The sequence below is a fragment of the Eleutherodactylus coqui genome, chromosome 3 (genome assembly GCF_035609145.1).
Source record: "Eleutherodactylus coqui strain aEleCoq1 chromosome 3, aEleCoq1.hap1, whole genome shotgun sequence".
Lineage (NCBI taxonomy): Eukaryota > Metazoa > Chordata > Amphibia > Anura > Eleutherodactylidae > Eleutherodactylus > Eleutherodactylus coqui.
In genome coordinates, this window is record NC_089839.1 from 155,206,877 (window position 1) to 155,226,251 (window position 19,375).

General features: G+C 45.4%; 1 protein-coding gene across 1 annotated transcript; it reads left to right on the top strand.

Moving 5' to 3' along the window:
* The first annotated feature begins 2,878 nt into the window (after window positions 1-2,878).
* H1-0 (H1.0 linker histone) lies at window positions 2,879-4,690 on the top strand. The gene has a single exon (XM_066596407.1). It carries the CDS (start codon window positions 3,097-3,099, stop codon window positions 3,688-3,690), a length of 594 nt encoding a protein of 197 aa, XP_066452504.1. The 5' UTR covers window positions 2,879-3,096; the 3' UTR covers window positions 3,691-4,690.
* Window positions 4,691-19,375: the final 14,685 nt, after the last annotated feature.

Genomic DNA, 19,375 nt, shown 5'->3' on the forward strand with positions numbered 1-19,375 from the left:
ACTGCGTAGTGCATGCGCAGATATGTTCGTTTGAAGCCCGCCTTTAGGCTGGGTTCACACAGGGCGGATTTGTCACAGAAATTCCGTCCGGAATTTCGCTGCAGCAAATCTACCTACGGCCGCTAATCCCGGGATTATCCATACATGTGGACGAGATTTGTGAAAAATCTCGTCCACAAGGGACAGCCAATCCGTTGAGGCAAAGCCAGCTCTGCTGCGTGGATTCACCAGCTGCAGCATGTCTATTTTTTTTCCCTTTGCGGACGTGCTCTCCTTTATGGTAGCGCTGGCCGCAACGGAAAAGTGTGCGGCCAAGCCGCTCCAAAACTCACGGCTAAGTGCTGCAGGTTTAGAAGCAGTGCTTTCCTGGCAGAAAACATGTGATTTTTCGCTGCGGCCAATCCGCGAGATTTCCACCGGGAATATGTCCTATATAACCCCAGCCTTATAGTGCTAATTTATCTAAATAAATCAGGCACTTTGAAAGAAAAAAAACAACAACAAAAAAAAACACCTAAGACGATACGAATAAAACTGATTTTCCAACTTGTTCGTCCAATCATCTCTACACCTGACAGTTTTCCTGTTGCAGGCGGACAGTGCTGCATCGATTTCTGCTACAAAGGCAAATTTACATATCACAATAAACATGTAGCAGGCGCTTTAGATCCACTATTCTGTGCGTACTAGAAATAAGCAGCTGGCGAAAAATAACAGAAATTACGCCAAATTTATCCGATAAACTTACGAGGCAGTTTACACACATTTGTTACTTTGTAGCAGCTGCAAATTTTCAGCCATATTTTATGCTGCGCGAACGGACAACTTCAGTACATTTGGCACATTTTACACCTGTTTTTCTAGCACACTGATAGAGTTGAAATAGGTGTAAATTTTTACACAACACAAATTTTTTATTTTTTTTTACACAATTGGTAAATCCCACAGTATATCTGCTGCAAAATGTTCTGTAATCTGAGCTCCCCATTACATATCTGATCAGAAGAAAATATTGCATTTTACAGAGCTTGTCAAATGATTGCATTGTGTATGAATGTGCTTTTTTTTTAAGTAGTCCTTTAATAAAAATGGAACTTAAATGCTAATATTTGGTGCCTATAACAATGGCTACAGGTATGTACACAGCAAGGGGTTATACTCAGGAGAAGCATGTGATGAAGACTAAAGGGATGTAAGTGATCCCAACTGCAGAGAGGGGAAATAGATGGCATTTCTGCAAGTTCTTTGTCCCCACACAAGTAGTAGTGTTGCCCCCTGCAGCCACGGTGACAGCTGTCCACGAGCCTCTGTGGGCACAGTTCAGGTGGTTACAATGTATCAAACTTGTCTGTTTGTTTTCAATGGAGGAAAGAGATGGCAAAAATAGCAGCAACTCCCTCCAGCAAGATGGCGATCCGAGCTGCTATGCTCTTGGCAAGGCAATTTAAAAGGTTTGACATCTTTAAAACCGGCTTAATCCCTTTGTATTTAGTCGTGGACCAGGAAGCCTGAGATTAAACACCACACATCCTTATGTGCTGTCAGACATATAGTCCTAATCCCCCGCCATAATCGTGCCAGGCAGGCACTTCATATACATGTGCACTGCAGTGCCACATACACACAGAGGGGTATGAAGCTGGCACTGTACCCCCATGCCCACGTGTAGTGGGTACACTGACAGCAGAGGTGCTGCAGCACAAGCACATCATCTCCTTATCAGTTATTGATTATCGATCCTTAATAATGTAAACACGGGGTGCTATAGGGGACCCGTCCCCAGATGTGTCCATTATCTAGAGGAGATCCCTGGATTAGCATCTAAGGGTGCAGAAATGAGGGAGCAATTCTCCCCTTCACACCAGGGCACTTTATAGGGGTGCTGTAAGGGGATTTATAACGGGGAGCAGGAGGAATAAACAGGGGACCCCATCAGGACGTGCACTGATTACTTTCCCAATAAGGTCAAATGTCCTAAAAGCCCCTAAAATCGCCCCCATGTCCCTGATTCCAGCCCCCCATAACTCCTGTAGTGTCCCTGCCAGTGCAAGCCTCAGCAGCTGCTACATATGTGTGCAGGATTGTGCTGTGCTCTGTGCTCCCAGCACCAAGTGGGGTGCACTCACACTATTTTGGGGGGTGCCTGTCTAGCCCACAGTGGCATCCACCTGGTGTGCCCCCTCTTTCCCCCAGGATTCCTTCTCCCAGTCCAGTAATGGCAGCCTTTACACACTGCAAAAGTCAGCTAGAAAGTTTTGCCAAGAAGCTATTAAACATTGCCAGGGAGGGTGCAGAGTGGGGATTTTTGGGGTGCTGGTCTGATGTATCTTGGGGTGCACCCCATGCTGTTGCTATGTCCCCCAGGAGGGCTGCAGACCCTCCCACCTCTCCCTGATGGACATACTGTGCTCTCAGGTCTGTGTGTTAGTTGGGGTCGCTTTTGCCCCCCTCAGTAAAGAAAGGGGTGAAGCCAGTAGTCCTTTTCTGCCCCTCACCCACGGCTCAGGGTTACAGCTACACCCCGGCCAAGTCTCACGCCGGACGGGCCCCTAGGGTCCGCTACACGGGGGCCAGAAGGGACGAAATGACTGTGATTCCTGCAACACCATGGCGCTTTTCGGGGCTCTCCCGCGGGCTGAACGAGGTGCCGGGGCTGGGAGACCCGGGGGGCCGAGAGAGCAGAGACTGAGCTGACGGGGGCCACGGCCGGGGGCATGGCAGCGGCTCGGGGGGCGCAGGGAATGGACGGTTTGTGTGCGGGAAGAAACACAGATAGTAGCAGAGCGGCGCCATGTCTGCCTCTTCCCGCCCGCAGCCGCCAGTCTTCAACTCGGTCCGACCCCAGCAAATAAAAGGCGGGAACCGGCGGGAGGGGCCAACAGAGGGAGGGAAGGCACTGAGCAGAGAGGGCGGCTGTGAGTGTCAGCAGCGGAGACACAGCGGGCACTGACGGGGGATTACAGGGCTGACAGCTGGGGACTGAGAGGAAGCAGAGCCTCCATCACTGCTGCTGGACTGTGAGGAGCACTGCTCGCCCCCTGTAGCTACAAGTCAGCCACAACAACTTCACCATCCCAGAAAGTTCTTCACCTGACCATGACGGAGAACTCGTCCTCCACCCCGGCCGCCAAGCCCAAGAGGTCCAGGAACACCAAGAAAGCCAACGACCACCCCAAGTACCTGGACATGATCCTGGCCGCCGTGCAGGCGGAGAAGAGCCGCTCCGGGTCCTCCCGGCAGGCTATCCAGAAGTACATCAAGAACCACTACAAAGTGGGGGAGAACGCTGACTCCCAGATCAAACTGTCCATCAAAAGACTGGTGACCGGCGGCGTCCTTAAGCAAACCAAGGGTGTGGGCGCCTCTGGTTCCTTCCGCTTGGCCAAGGCAGATGAACCTAAAAAGCCAACTAAGAAACCCAAGAGGGAAGTGAAAAAAGTGGCTTCTCCCAAGAAAGCAGCAGCAAAGCCTAAGAAAGCTGCCAAATCTCCTGCCAAAGCCAAGAAAGCCAAAGCTCCCGAGAAGAAGACAAAGAAGGTGACCAAGAAGAAAGCAGCTCCTTCACCCAAGAAAGCCAAGAAGACAAAGACTGTCAAAGCCAAACCTGTCAAGGCAACTAAGGTGAAGAAGGCCAAAGCAGCCAAACCCAAGGCCAAGGCCAGCCCAAAGAAGTCAGCACGGAAGAAGTGAAGGCGGCTGGACAGCTCCTAACGAATCTTGTACATAGTTTTATAACCTTTAACTTTTTCTCCTCCAGTGCAACTTTCTTAAGACGATCCGCTTCCCTGTAATTCCTAAGGACCTTTTATTTATGTACTTTTTTTTTTTTATTTGTTTTTTTTGTGTGTTGGGGGAGGGGTGGAAGTTAAATTTATGGCGTTACTTTTGTTTTATCTGCACTAATTTTATACATTTTAATTTATAGGTTGTAGTCATTGGTGATCCACAATCCAATCGCTTCTTTTTGTCCCCCCTCCCCTTCTAATGTTGATGTGCAGGCTGTATCCATATTATTTGTGTGCTTTTTCTACATTAGATCTGATTTGGTGACATTGCTGGAATAATAGCCATATCATGTAATACAAGTTCGTTCTGCAGAGCCACCAACTGAGTTGTTCTATTTTTGATAAGTTTTAGTCCCGTCGGCCGCTGTGATGCTTTTTGGTCTTTTCCGGACCGGTAAATTCTAAGTAGATCTAGTGTAAGCGTATAATCTAGACGATTGCTGTCAGTATTGTTCTCCCCGTCCGTTACTGTCTCTGCTGGGTGATAGCAGCAGTAGTCCTGGCAATACTGAAAACACATCCTCCTGCGGATTCCGGCTCCATCGCCGCCTCGCTGTCCTATATTATTAGTCGTGTAATCATTGCAGCTGGGATGAATTATGTTTGTCTGCCGTTTTTTATTTTCTTGACTACATATATACGATTTGCACTTTTCCAGTGTGGGTAAACTCTGTACAGATCACGTTCCGTCAGTGAACACTTCCTAGGGAATCAGTCTTGTTTTGTAATGGGGGCTTCTATCAGGTCTTTTCTTCAATATGTCATTAATTATGGACTTATTTTTGGGTTGTTTTTGTCCTTAGCATTAAAAACTTCTGATGCCGTGTGTTCGCTTTGTAGTTTAGCATTGACAAGATCCTAAACTTTGTATTCATGAATTTCAAAATAAAATGACATGAACTGTTTGTGGTGTCGGTTATTAATACCCTGGAAGTGGGTGGGGGAGGGGATTGTAGGAAAGGACCTTTAATCTGGAAGTTCAGGACTGCGCGATAATCTGCAAGGTCACAACAATGAGGGTCTCTGGTGATTGAAGGTATAATAAATATGTATGTTATGTTGTAGGTAAATTGTTTAGACTTTTTTATGGCCATCCCAAAACCTCCCAAGTTTTTACTGATCTGGATTAAAGGAATTTGACTGCATAAACATTTTGATTATGTTCATTTTCCAGCAGATATAATGTAATGCTCATGAATGATGCTTTTACACCAGGAGATTTCAGGATCTGTTAATGCTTACAACTATTTAGTTCTTTTGTTTACTTGCATCCATGTTCCTCTGACTCCATCGTGGGGCTCCTTGGTGCTGCTGCAGAGTATTCTGCACGCTAGCTTGGCGCACGGAATAGGCTTTACCAATCTGCCATAGGCCGGACTGATATGAGCGGGTTAGATTCCAGCAAGTGGCCCTGCGTACCCGCTTGAGCTGTAACCATGGAGGTACACAGGTGGTTATGTGCAGGACAGTTTTTTTTTCTTTGTATTTCCTGCGCCGTTGCTTAGCAAAGATGTGGGTACTTGCAGCCCATACGCAATGTTAATTGCGTATGGGCTGCAGGTCGGGCGCCTGCATTGACTTCAATAGAGGGAGTCCGCAGCAAAATAGAGCATGCTGCAATTTTTTCTTCCGCAAGTGTGAAGGAAAAACAAAAGTGCATGCCTTTTCAATGCCTGCGTTTTGCTGCGGATTCCGCAATTAGAATCTGTCTGACAGCCCCATAGGTTCCCATGCTGCCGATCATACACATTGTACAAAATAAGTATTGCAGCCTGTTTTATCCTGGCGCGTATCACACACACATACATGCCAAGATAGTGTAATATCGGTGGCCCGCAATATCATTGTGTACTTGCTATGTGCCACACAACTATCATGTGGGCGGCACGCAGCCAATTATCCTCATGTGCAGCCGACTTCTTTGATGCTGAGGAGGTGAGTCCAAAAAAAAATCGCTTCTAAAAGAATCCATGGTTTCCTATGGGTTCTTTCAAACTAATGATTTTTGGATGCGCCAAAAAAAAAAAAGAGGGTCAAATAGGCGTGTTTTTTTTGTTGCCGAGATTTTTCTCTGTTACAAGAAACAACATGTCCTGTCTTTTGACGGCATAACACCGGCAGCTCCCATAGACTCCTATGGGAGCCGTCCGGCAAAGAGGTGTATGGAGGGAGGGAGAGCGGCATACTCGCTAATAGCAGCTGTGACATGCTCGCGACTGCTATTCGCTCACCCGTTTTAATGCTCAGACAGCTGCGCTGCCTTATTGCGGCTATCTGAGTGTTAAAACGACTCGTGTGAAAGAGCCCTAACATTGTAGTACTGCTCTTCCTTAGGCCGGGCTCACACAAGTGTATGGTAAAACACTATCTACAACGCAGTGGTTCACTGTGTGTGAGCCCGCCTATTGCCACGTATGGCAGCAATGTTTGACTGTGCGTGACAGTGTATCTCACGCACGCTGACATGTGCAGTCTTCCTTTACAAAAAAAAAAATATATTCCTGCTCCGTCGCTTAGCCTGCTGTGTATAAATGGAGCACCTACACAATGTAATAGTGTATGTACAGCGTTTATTACGCACCCATAGAGAACAACGGCTGTATCCCACACATAATACATGGTAAAATAGAACATACTGCATTCTTTTTTACGCGCGTATTTGTTCGTTATCACGCCTGCCGACATTTGATGGCCCCGCATCACTTCAGGGAAGTGGTGATCCTCCGCCGCGGCAGAGGATCGTGTAATGTTTCCCATCGTTTTCAATAGGTAAACATCACATCGCGCACTTCACATGCCGTATGATGCTGTGCTGGCCCCATTGAAAACAATGGGCGATGCAAGGGAACGCCCAAAGATAGGATGCGCCGTGACTTTTTCCCCCACAATGCAATGTAGGCAAAAATCGCTCATGTGTATGACTCCATCCAAAAGAATGGGGTTCATATTCGTGCGACTTACAACGCACAAATCTCCCATGGTTTTCTCAGTCGGCCTTTAAAAAAGGAGAGCGTTATTTTCAATCGTTATGTGTAAACCAAAGCCAGGAAGGATTTGCGCCGCCGCCATGTTTTGCTTCTCGTGGCTCAGGATGCATTTACACGGACGATATTGCAGTGTGAGCTGCGATTTGGATGTAACTTGCATGGAAAAAAAAATCAGTTCATTTCAACTGGGGCCAATAAATCATTGCATGTCCTATTTTTGTTTGAGTCAGGAGAATCGGACATGTAATATGCGCTATCCCGCAAGGTACACGGTCGCAGTGTCTTTGTGCTGTGTGATGCAAGTTGCATCTGAGATTCTCACAATATTCATCTAAGTAAAGCTTAAGGCCAGATTCACACGAGCCTATTTGTGCGTAAAAAATTTGCACCCGCAATACACAGCAAGTAGAGCCCATTGATTTCAATGAGTTCGTTCACATGTGCATATTTTGTGCGAGGATTTCGGTTGCACAAAAAAATACGTGACATGCTCTACTTTCCTGCACATTTTTTGAACTCATTACAATGATTGGCCATTTCAAAGGCTGGCAGCAGCATGGCATTTTTTTTTTTTTTTGCGCGTGCAAAAACTACAGTAGAACATACAATACCCATTCCGCAAAAACACAGTGTAAATGTGCATATGCTCATGTGAATCCGGCCTAAGGCCCTTAACAGACGAACGTATGTGCAAATATGCTCACCGGAACGAACAAGTGTTTTCCCAGTCACAGTCTTCTCCTTGATTTTTTGACACTGCCATAGTCTTCCATGGCAGCTTTCTGCATAGCACACAGAAAGATAGGGCAGGTCCTATCTTTTATTGCATGCGAGAAACACGCTCATGAGAACAAACCCATTAAAATCAATGAATTCACTGCGTCCCGTTTTGCGGGCCTGAGTGTCACATGCAAATAAATGGACATAAATACACACAGATGAAAAAATCGTGCAGGATTTATGTGTTGCTAGATGCACAAATATGAACTCCATTCATTTGAAAGCAGTTTCGTGTAAAAGGGCAGTTACTCACTGGCTAAATCCTCCAACTCTCCAGGGTAACACTGCAGTGCTCCTCGCGAGTCTTCGTTTGTTTACCTGTAACGTTCCCGTGACACATCCACGTGGCCGCTGTAGCCAATCACTGGCTTCAGCGATGATGCTATCGTTTGCAGCACAAGATCTCCAAGACCAGTCATTGGTTGCAACAGGTATGTGGACGTATAGCACCTCACTGCTGCAGGAGAATAAACAAAAACCAGCGGGAGCCAAAGTGTCGCAGATTTAGGTGTGTTATGATTGTCTTTATTTTGTTTTAGAACTTGTTCTGCTCTTAGGGTCATTTATTAAACTCCAGAATATCCCTTTAATTAGTGCTGGCTTTGTGTGCAGTGTAGTAAGTATGTAAGATCACTGAAGCGATACTTCTGCATGAGCATACCGTGTGATATACGGCATCCAACACAACATGCTAGCTGGAACCTTCACTGAACAGAAAACCGTATGAACAGCCATGTTTCCCTTGTTGAAATAATGACCCCACTGATAGAAACTAGTTGGAAACTTTCCAGAGTAGAATTAAGGCCCATTTACACGCAAAGATGATCACTCAAAAATTTGTTCAAAAGATAGGGAGATTGACAGTTTGAGTGATCATTTTGCACAAGCTGCTAATGGGCACTAAAGCCCATTAGCAGTTTATTACCTTCATGTGCATGTAAATGAGCCTCCAAGAGATTTATGCAGAGAACAGCAGGTGGTCTGTTCTCTGCATACAGCTCCTTTGTTCTGTCTCGGGGCTGCAAGCTGAATACAATGTAAGCAGCGCTCCCCGTGGAGAACACAGCGTGCGGTCCCTGCAATTTAGCTCTTTGGCCAAACAATGGATTTTATGCTCACCTAAAAATCATACTTCGGCCGAAAAGTAAACAATGGCAGCATTTACACGCAACGATTATTGCTCAAAAGACATTCTTTGAGTGAATTTTGAGCGACAATCGTTGCGTATAAATGGGGCTTCAGACTTTTTTCACACTTTATCTTTTGTTTACATCTGAGGTTTCAAACCTTGGATGTTCACATTTGTGGGATGCTGCTAGGTAGCGTCCATCTTCCATTGGCTGCCATTGTAAATAACATACATTGCATGGTATACATTGTTTCATTGGATTCCTCTGCGTAGAATAGCATAGACCTCAACACTATTCCATGCAGTAAAACAAACAGAAACCTTGATGGAAACCACCCAAATGGTGGCCAAGTAAGACTGTATTGGATGAATGGGGATCTATGGTTCTGTTTATTGTATGTGACAGGCGTTTTCCCTGTGCAAACAGTAAACATACAATGCAAATGTGGTATAAAAGTACCCTTATTGTGACCTTTTAGGAAAAAACATTTAAAACAACCCTCCAGGCAAAATCAAAAAATCTTACCCTCTCACCCTCAAAGTTAAGCCTCTTTCAGATGAGCGTAGTATGGGATTATCTTTGCACCGTGTTATGGATGAGTGTCCAGACCCAGTTGTTGGTCTGCTGAGCCAAACTCAAAGCATCATAGATCTATGACGCTGTGAGTTTGTTGAGCCGGGAGTACTGCACCCATAATTTGTTTGTCTGAATGTGACCTTATACTTTATCTAGTCCCTGGCAGGCTGCTTGTGTAGGTTGTTATTGCTTTAAAGGGGCTGTCCAGCTGTAAACTAGTAGATTTAGCATAGGTCATCAATAAAAGATTGGCGAGGGTCTGCGCCTGGGATCCCATTCACTTCAATAGGAACTTTGCCTGTAATACTAAACTTGGCCACTGCAGTTAGAACGGAGATGTCTGCTTACTGCAGAAATCAGCTCAGTTTATCAGCAAACAACTGATTGTGGGAGTCACAGGCGGTAGATACTTGCGATGCTCGCTTGAGTAACTGACCTTACTGAGCGCTCATCTCTATTAATTAGTTCAATAAATGCACAGGACAATAGAACATGTTGCATATTTTTTTGCACAAACTTGCAAAATACACTTCTGTGAACAAATCTATTGAAATCAAAACACTGCACAAATACATTTGTGTGACATCGGCCTTAGGGCTCTCTCACATGAGAGTATATCGGTCGCCGTTTTCACGGCCGGATGATATACGCTACGATCTGATGCATTGGATTCCAATGCATTAGATCACATGGCGGTATTCCTGCGGCATAAAAGCGCCCAGCCGGCCAATATAGCTCCGGGTGCTTTCATGCCAGGCCGAAAAGATAGTCCTAGAACTATCTTTCCGGCCAGAATACGTCGGCCGCTGCATGGGCTCCTATGGAAGCCAATGACAACGGCCGGAGAAAGGAGGTGGGATGGAGTTTAGCAGCGTGACTGGTTTTTCTTTTGTCAGAGTATTCAAATTACGCACTATAGCGTGCGAGTTTGAATTTAAAAAGGCCCTGTCCTATCTTTCCCGCTAAAAGTATTAACGGAGGAGAATACCGCTAGTGAAAACGAAAGCATTGAAATCAGTGGTTTTGTTTCGTCCCATAGTGCAGCCGTGATTATCATGGCCGCATAACCGGCCAAAAGCACGCGCACGCGCATCCTGTTAAGCGCTTTAGGTGAGGTTTGTAAGGTGTGTTCAGAAGTTAGTATCAGATGTTTGCTGCGAGGCGCTAGGAGAACATACAATTCTCTACAATGTTCTCTTTTGTAACTAGAACAAAATTGTGATTGAAACAAATGGGTTTTATTAGAGATATATATGAGCAGCCCCCGCCGGATCTCCTGCTCAGCTGTACGTACAGACCATCTTCACTCCTGGTTCTGCTCCGTCTGGGTGAGAACTAATACGCCTTCAGCTCCCACGTGTGTTGTTTTACAACTTTTCCAGACTCCTGAATAACAAATGAAGTAAAACCTTCCTTTAGCCCATAAAACTACTAAGGACTAGAGATGAGCGAATATACTCGTTTCGAGGAATTACTAGATTGAGCACTGCGATTTTCGAGTACTTACGTACTCGGGTGAAAAGATTCGTGGGGCGTCGGGGGGTGGGGGGAGGCGTGGCGGAGCAAGGGGTAGCAGCGGGGAACAGGGGGGGAGCCCTCTCTCCCTCTCCCCCCCACTCCCCGCTGCAACCCCCCACTCACCCACAGCGCCCCCTGAATCTTTTCGCCCGAGTACGGAAGTACTCGAAAATCGCAGCGTTCGGGTGAAAAAGGGGCGTGGCCGAGTAGGTTCGCTCATCTCTACTAAGGACCCTTTTGCGCAAAGCAGTTTATCAGTGGAACGAGCAAACAAGTCATTTGCTTTCATTTACAGGTGCAGATCATTTTGGGCATTTTTTCGTTTCAGTCCACCATTGCTCTGTCAGGAAAATCTGGAAATGCCTGGAATGGTTTGTGAACGACTGAATGATCGCCTTTTATTTGCAACAACTTGCAAGCGACAAACCATGGTTTTTAGGCCTGCATAAAATGAATGACAAACGATAAGTGAACGAATTATATTGTTCATTTTTGTACGTTTCAACCAGTATTTGAAAAATAATCATAATCATATAAAAATGATTATAATCATTCTATGTAAAAGGGTCCTTTAAGGGTTTTTCCCAGTTATTTTTTCTTATTATTTGGTGTTCTCCATGTCACAACATTATAAAATAGCCTATGCTTGCTTTTCTTCCCTGTGAGGCGGTGCTTACAGGCTGCAGCAGCCTGTTCATGGGACACTATAAGCTGCAGCAAGCAATCAAAGAGGTCAGTGCTTGAATGCTGAGTCTGTGATTGGCTGCTGCAGGATGTGATGTCCTGTGCACAGGCTAACTGCAGTCGGTCGAAACAAACCCAGTACAGAGGACGGAAAAGCAGAGCGGGATATGTGGGGAGCCAGGAAAGGTGAGTGTAGGTATTTTCATACTTTGGCACAGGGAACACTAGTTAATTAAAAAAATGAAAACAAAACTTGATTAATCACTTTATAGGGGTATCTCTACATTATAGTTGATAAAATTCTGATTGGTGGTCACCGCTGGGACTGACACTAATCCTGAGAACAGGGTTCCCATGTCTTCGTCCTCAATGACCCTCTGCAATAAGGAGGAGCGTCAATAGAGAAGTGGCAGAGCATGCCTGCTACTACTACATTTAACTCTATGGGACTGATAAACATAGCTCTTGTACTCTGCATCGGCAGCTATCTTTTCTGGCCGGCCGATTTTACACGCCGGAAAATTGGCCATCAATTTTTGGCCGATGTTTTATTGTGGCAGTAAGAAGGCCTTAGGCTTCATTTACACGAGTGTATATTGGCTGCACTTTCACGGCTGGCCGATATACGCTGCCCATTTGATGCATTGGTTTACAAATGTAAAAACATCCAGCCAGCAAAGAGAGCGCATACGGTGCACATTCCGGTCGGGCATTTTTATGCTTGCCAGAAAAGATAGTTCAGTAACTATCTTTCGGCCGGAATACGGCGGCGGCTCCCATAGACTCCAACGGGAGCCTATGGGAGCTGCTGGAGAAGGGAGGTAGGAGGGAATTTAGCAGTGTGTCTGCTAAACTCCCCCCTTCTTCTCTCCTCCTCTCCACCCCTCACTGGCTATTTGCAATAGGAGGGGGCAGGGCGGGGTGGGAGCTAGTTGCTAAGCTCCCACCCTGTCCTGCCCACTCTCATTGCTGGAAGCTAAACTGCCTCCCCTTACCCGACGGCAGTCCGGGGTTGACGTATATTCACCGGACCTGAACAGACGCACAAACGGGAGATGCAGCCCTGACTTGGTCATGGCTGCCTCTCGTCCATGCGATTTTCGGTCGTGCTGTGGCTGTGACACAGCCAACCGAAAATCGCCTACGCTCGTGTGAAAGAGCCCTTAGGCTGCATTCTCACGAACGTATATCGGCTCTGTTTTCACGCCGAGCCAATATACGTCTTCCTCATGTGCAGGGGGGGGGGGGAGAATGGAAGAGCCAGGAGCAGGAATTGAGCTCCCGCCCCCTGTCTGCATCCTCTCCGCCCCTCTGCACTATTTGCAATGAAAGGAGGCGGGGTGGGGCAGGGCTAAGTTCTGCAAATTAACCCTGCCCCCGTTCCGCCTCTCCCCATTGCAAATAGTGCAGAGGGGTGGAGAGGAGGTAGAGAGGGGGCGGGAGCTCAGTTCCTGCTCCTGGCTCTTCCATCCCCCCCCCTGCAGATGAGGACGACGTATATCGGCTCGGCGTGAAAACCGAGCCGATATACGTTCCTGGGAATGCAGCCTTAGTGTGCATGTTCCTTGCTGCAGTGAGGAGGAGACGGTAAATGGGACCCCTATTCTTGGTGGGAGTCCCAGCAATGAGACCCTCACCGATCAAGCTTTCATCACCTATTCTGTGGATTCATGATAAAAGTCAGTTGTAGGTTAACGCTTTATATAGACAGATTTACTTTGAAGCAAAACTGGGCGACAACAGCTACATGAGCTATAATGGAGGATATTAGGGTTTTTCATTGTTGGAAAACACAAAATTGACTGCATGGAATATTTAACAGCTTGGCAAATGAGGAAACCTCAAGGACTACATTTGAAAAGGTTATTTCCCAGGGGAATCAGACATTAAAAATGTACATGGAGTTGGAGGTTATAATAATGGGATTTTCTAACAGACACCAGTCTGGACTGAGAAGGGTTAAGATAAATAGGCCAGTTTAATAAGTTGAATGGGTTTGGTGGTTTTATTAAAGGTAGTAATGAAGTACAGCGTGTGATATGTACTTAACATTCCATCATCATCACTTGTCAGTCCGCAGATGAACATGTGCACACTCTGCAGCCTTCATTATAATTAGTTTTAATGCAAATTACTAATAGTCCAGCCACACATAAAATCTGCCTGATATCAGGTATGTGGGTGTATTCTGAATATACAAAGTGGTGTTTTTCCACCACACTTGGGGTGCTGAAATTGGAGCTGATTTTATCAAATTTATGCCATCTGCAATTTAGGAATTTGCATCAAATACTTTATGGAATATGTCACACTATGTACTGTGATTACGAGATCAATTTAGATGCCTTTAGATAAGGATGTCTAAACTTATGAATGCTATTGCCTGTAATTAGCGCAGATGGCACATTGGTCATGTCCCCCACTCTGTAGCACTTTAGGTGCCTAATGGGTACACTCACATCTTACAAGTGCAAATATTTAAATGAACCTGTAATCAACTATAAGCACAAGTAACTAAATTATGGTGCTTATAGTTTAGGTGAGTCCAGGGAGCCTCTTTTAATACTTACCTAGCCCCTTGTTCCTGCAGTACCCTTTAGCCCCATTTAGATGGGATGACTGTCGGGCAAACAATGCCTGACATACTGTTGCATAGGAGTGAGTATCGTTGATTCCTCTCCTCACTCTCCCCCGCCCCTCTCCATTCACTTTACATAGCGGTAGTTCAGTACTGAACAGCTGCTGTTTACACTCATCGTGCAGGATTTTATGCAGCTTAAAATCCTGAACAATGATCTTTAGTGTAAACAGCAGCCGTTCAGTACTGAACAGCCTCTATGTTAGGTGAATAGACAGGGGAGGGGGAGAGCGAGGAGTGAAATCTCCTCCAGCCTCCCCGCTATGCAGCAATGATCCTCGCTCCTGTGCAACAGCACATGAGCGAGTACATGCGGGGACGAGTGTTGGGCATCATTTGCCCGACAGTTGTCCCGTCTAAATGGGGCTTTTGGTAAAGTCAGTGCATGCACAACCAGACCAACTCTTTTTAGAAGGCTGCTCACGCACTCTCATTCATCTCAATGGAAGCTGGCGCACACAGCCTTCTGTAAAGCGTCAAGCTGGCTGTGCATGCACTAACTTTACCCAGGAACAGGGGGCCGGGTGAGTTTGAAAAGAGGCTCTCCAGGCTCAACATCACCTAAACTATAAGCACAATTAATAAGTTAGTTAGTGGTTACAGTTGATGACAGATTCCCATTATAGAGGTCTATTTAGTAACATTCTCTGAAAAATGTGACGGTAATCTAGTCTTTGTGATCTTAAAGGGGATCTCCACTATTGATCATCATGTCACTTTTTGGTCCACAGCTTTATGCTAATTAATTTCTAAATATATCTTTATAGTAGTCAGAACCTTATTCTAATACAGGGATCCCCAACAAAGACATAGAGTTATGCAAACCAATGTTTGCCTGCAGCAGCCACTGAGGAAAGCGTAAGAGCTAGTTCACACTGTTAGTATTTTAAGGAGTTGTAGAAAAATTCTAAAAGTTTTAGAAAAATTTGACCCATATGTTAGAAATAACCCACTTAGCATATTCAAAAATAGAGTGTAAAAGAAACCTATGTCCAAATCGCCGAAAATTGTATTCAGGTGGACCCCTGGATGGAACCATAGACTTTAATGAGTCAAACGCAGACCACTTTGGTGTCCTTTGACATAGTATCAAATAGGGTCCATTTTGGAAGACAGAGTGGAGTCGTTGATGCTGTGGGGTCCCCATCTCTCGAAAACCTTTTTCAGGACTTTGGAGAAGTGACATAACTTGGTACTCCTCATTTATATTTTAAATAGGTTGACCTTCACTGTAAATGGAGGCAGGTGGGAACATGAACAATTGTTGCTGGTACAGCTGTCCGGCGCCTATGTACTCGACAGTCGTACCGTGTAATGTTACATAGTCTGAAGGTGTTTCTGGTCCCGTTGGCTGTTAAGATAAGGCTGTTGAATTACTTATAGCTGTTATATCATGTTCTCTGCACTACTGGTTATATATACAGTAATTGTGTCATCTGTTTGTCACTGTTACCATCTAGGGAAAGCCAGGGTCACCCGAGGTTCCTGACGTGGGGCCGTCATCAAGGCAATCACTTAGCTTGTAGGTAGGATTTTTTGTATCTCTTAGATGCCTTGGCTATAGTGAAATACAAAATAAATAAAAACAATCTGAATGACCCCCAGAGGTCTTTTATGACGTCATAGAGGAACATAAATGGTAAAAAAATTGTTACAAAAATAAGTTTAAAAAAATAGACGAGAAAAAATAAACAGAATAAAATAAAAATATATACCTAAAAAAAAGCAGATGACTGAAAGCCGGCGCCAACCAAAACCGTCACCATATGCGCCCTGTAATCCAAAGCTATACAAATTATATATCAAAACATCTGAAACAAAATGAGAAACCAATTCCGGACTTTATTTTAGCGCAAATATACTAATTTTAAAAATAAACAACTATGATTAAAAAAATTATTATTTTGCTAGTTTTTTACCCACAATAAAACTAGAGAACTAGTCAGTGAAAAAAGATATAAAAAATGCCTTATGTCACGGAAAAAAGAATGCAGCAAAAACAATTTGAGAAGCTGAAGAAAAATAGGGCAGTAAAACCACCTCATGGATAAAATCCTTAAAAAGTGTCTGGTCCTCTAAGACCAAAACTTCCTGGTCCATAAGGGTTCAAAGGGAATGTGTTATCATAAGGCTGGATTCACACGAATGTATATCGGCTCGGTTTTCACGCCCAGCCGATATACGTTGTCTCTCTCTGCAGGGGGGGGGGGAGCCTGGAAGAGCCAGGAGCAGTGCTCTGAGCTCCTGCCCCCTCTCTGTCTCCTCCCCGCCCCTCTGCACTATTTGCAATAGGGAGAGGCGGGCGGGGGTGGGGCTAATTCACAGAACTTAGCCCCGCCCCTCCCCACCTCCTTCCATTGCAAATAGTGCAGAGGGGCGGAGAGGGGTGGAGAGGAGCCAGAGAGGGGGCGGGAGCTCAGTTCCTGCTCCTGGCTCTTCCATCCCCCCCCTGCAGATGAAAATGACGTATATCGGCTCGGCGTGAAAACCGAGCCGATATACGTTCGTGTGAATCCAGCCGAAAACTGTAGAAATCAAGTTTATTTGTTAAATAGATTTTATAAGAATTTTCAGTGATTTTTTTTTTTTTAAACTTTCAATGTCTCGGTGTATTGTTAAAAAATTGTGTGAATTTTGGTGTGCATATCTTTGTGATGTATGATCATACCTTAATGCACAGAGTAAAACCCATGGCAAATCTGCAGTAAAATCTGCACTATTTAGGTTCAGATGTAGCCGGTTTGGATCAGCTGCGTATTTGCTGCTGATTTTCTGCTGTGGAAAGCCAGCAGCAAATACACCCCGTGTGAAGGCACACTTATTTCAACATCACAATATTCTGGAGCACTGGGCAAACCAGCCAAACACCTGAAACCTGCTGGAGAAAAGTGAAAAGACTACAGGTGTGCAAGAAACAGCAGAGGGCGCCCTTGTGCCAATAAGTCTCTGGAGATGATTGTTCTTGAGATGGAATCAGTATGGAGGTTTTGCTTGGAAAATTATTGCTAAGCCTATTTTTTCCATGTTGCACTCCCATTATATATGCTCTCATACAAAGGAAGCTACAGATGCATGACACGTAAGAGAATGTAGCTATTTAATAAGGGGTGTCATGTCATACCACACTTATGAATTCCAACCTTCAAAAAGCAATTTGATAACCATGAGCCAGGGGACCAAAACTTTTTCCTGGTCTGAAGGCTACATTGCCATACTGAACTGCTTCCAAGGGCCACAAGGATATTCCTATCTGAGACACTTAGGCTGGGTTCACACAGGGCAGATTTGCCGCGGAAATTCCACGTGGAATTTCGCCGCGGCAAATCCGCCTGCGGCCGCTAATCTCGGGATTAGCCAGCCATGTGGACGAGATTTTCTCAGAAATCTCGTCCACACGGGACGGCCAATCCGCTGCGGCAAGTCAGGCAGGAACCGCGGCTGCGGCGACCGCAGCCGCAGCTTTACAATATGCAGCTTGTCTATTTATTTTTTCTTTCCGCTGTAGCCGTGCTCTCCTCTATGGGAGCACCGGCCGCAGCGGAAGAGCAACCGGCCGGGCCGCTTCAAAGCCGCCGCGGGTTTTTCCGCGGCGGTTCTCCCGGCGGACATCTTGCGGTTTTTGCTGCGGTCAAACCGCGGGATTTCCGGCGGGCCCTGTGTGAACCCACCCTTAGGGTATATTCCACGTATAGGCCATAATAAATCAAAGCAAGTTCTACTTTCAGGAATCCAACTTATTAGGAGAATGAGGGGGGGGGGGGGGGAGTGTCACCATCTAACCCAATTAGCTCTCCAGAATGTTGCTCGCTCCATTGTAGATTATAGATGTGAAGGAACGGCCTGCCATCTCATAAGTCCTATAAACTACAATGTAGAGAGCGGCCTCTAACTCATATATTTATTTCTGGAGTGCCAAGTGGGTCAAGAAACTTTATTCCCCTAATATATAGGGGACCCAGGCCTGGATACACAGTGCACCCTTAGTACTTCTCCTAATATATTGAGGACCAAGACATGACTACACAGTGCACCCTTAGTATTGTCCTAATATATAGGAGACCAGACATGGCTACACAGTGCACCCTTAGTACTTGTCCTAATATATAGGGGACCAGACATGAATACACAGTGCACCCTTAGTACTTGTCCTAATATATAGGGGACCAGACATGAATACACAGTGCGCCCTTAGTACTTGTCCTAATATATAGGAGACCAGACATGGCTACACAGTGCACCCTTAGTACTTGTCCTAATATATAGAGGACCAGACATGGCTGCACAGTGCACCCCTAGTACTTGTGCTAATATATAGGAGGCCCAGACCTGTCTACGCAGTGCACCCTTAGTACTTGTCCTAATACCAGTATATGGGTGACCCAGACATGATTACACCGTGCACCCTTAGTACTTATCCTAATATATAGAGGCCCCAGACATGACTACACAGTGCACCCTTAGTACGTGTCATAATATATAGAGGACCCAGAAATCGCTACAAAGTGCACCCTTAGTACTTGTCCTAATATATAGGGAACCAGACATGGCTACACAGTCCACCCTTGGTACTTGTCCTAATATATAGGGGGGAACCAGACATTAATACACAGTGCACCCTTAGTTATTTTTCTAAAATATAGGGAACCAGACATGACTACACAGTGCACCCTTAATACTTGTCCTAATATATAGGGTTCCTAGACATGGCTACACATGGCATGCTTAGTAGCTGTCCTAATATATAGAGGACCCAGACATGACTACACAGAGCACCTTTAGTACTTATCCGAATATATAGGGGAGCAAGACATGACTACACAGTACACCCTTAGTACTTGTCCTAATATATAGGGGAATCATACATAGCTACACAGTGCACCCTTAGTACTTGTCCTAATATATAGGGGACCAGACATGACTACACAGTGCACCCTTAGTACTTGTCCTAATATATAGGGGACCAGACATGGGTACACAGTACACCCTTAGTACTTGTCCTAATATATAGGAGACCCAGAAATGACTACACAGTGCACCCTTAGTACTTGTCCTAATATATAGGGGACCAGACATGAATACACAGTGCACCCTTAGTACTTGTCCTAATATATAGGAGACCCAGACATGGCATCACAGGGTCCCCTTAGTACTTGTCCTAATATATAGAGGCCCCAGACATGGCATCACAGGGCACCCTTAGTACTTGTCCTAATATATAGAGGCCCCAGACATGGCATCACAGTGCACTCTTAGTACTTTTCCTAATAAATAGGATCC

Excerpts from the sequence above, each read along its gene's own strand:
- H1-0 (XM_066596407.1), top strand. The coding sequence starts at position 3,097 with ATGACGGAGAACTCGTCCTCCACCCCGGCCGCCAAGCCCAAGAGGTCC.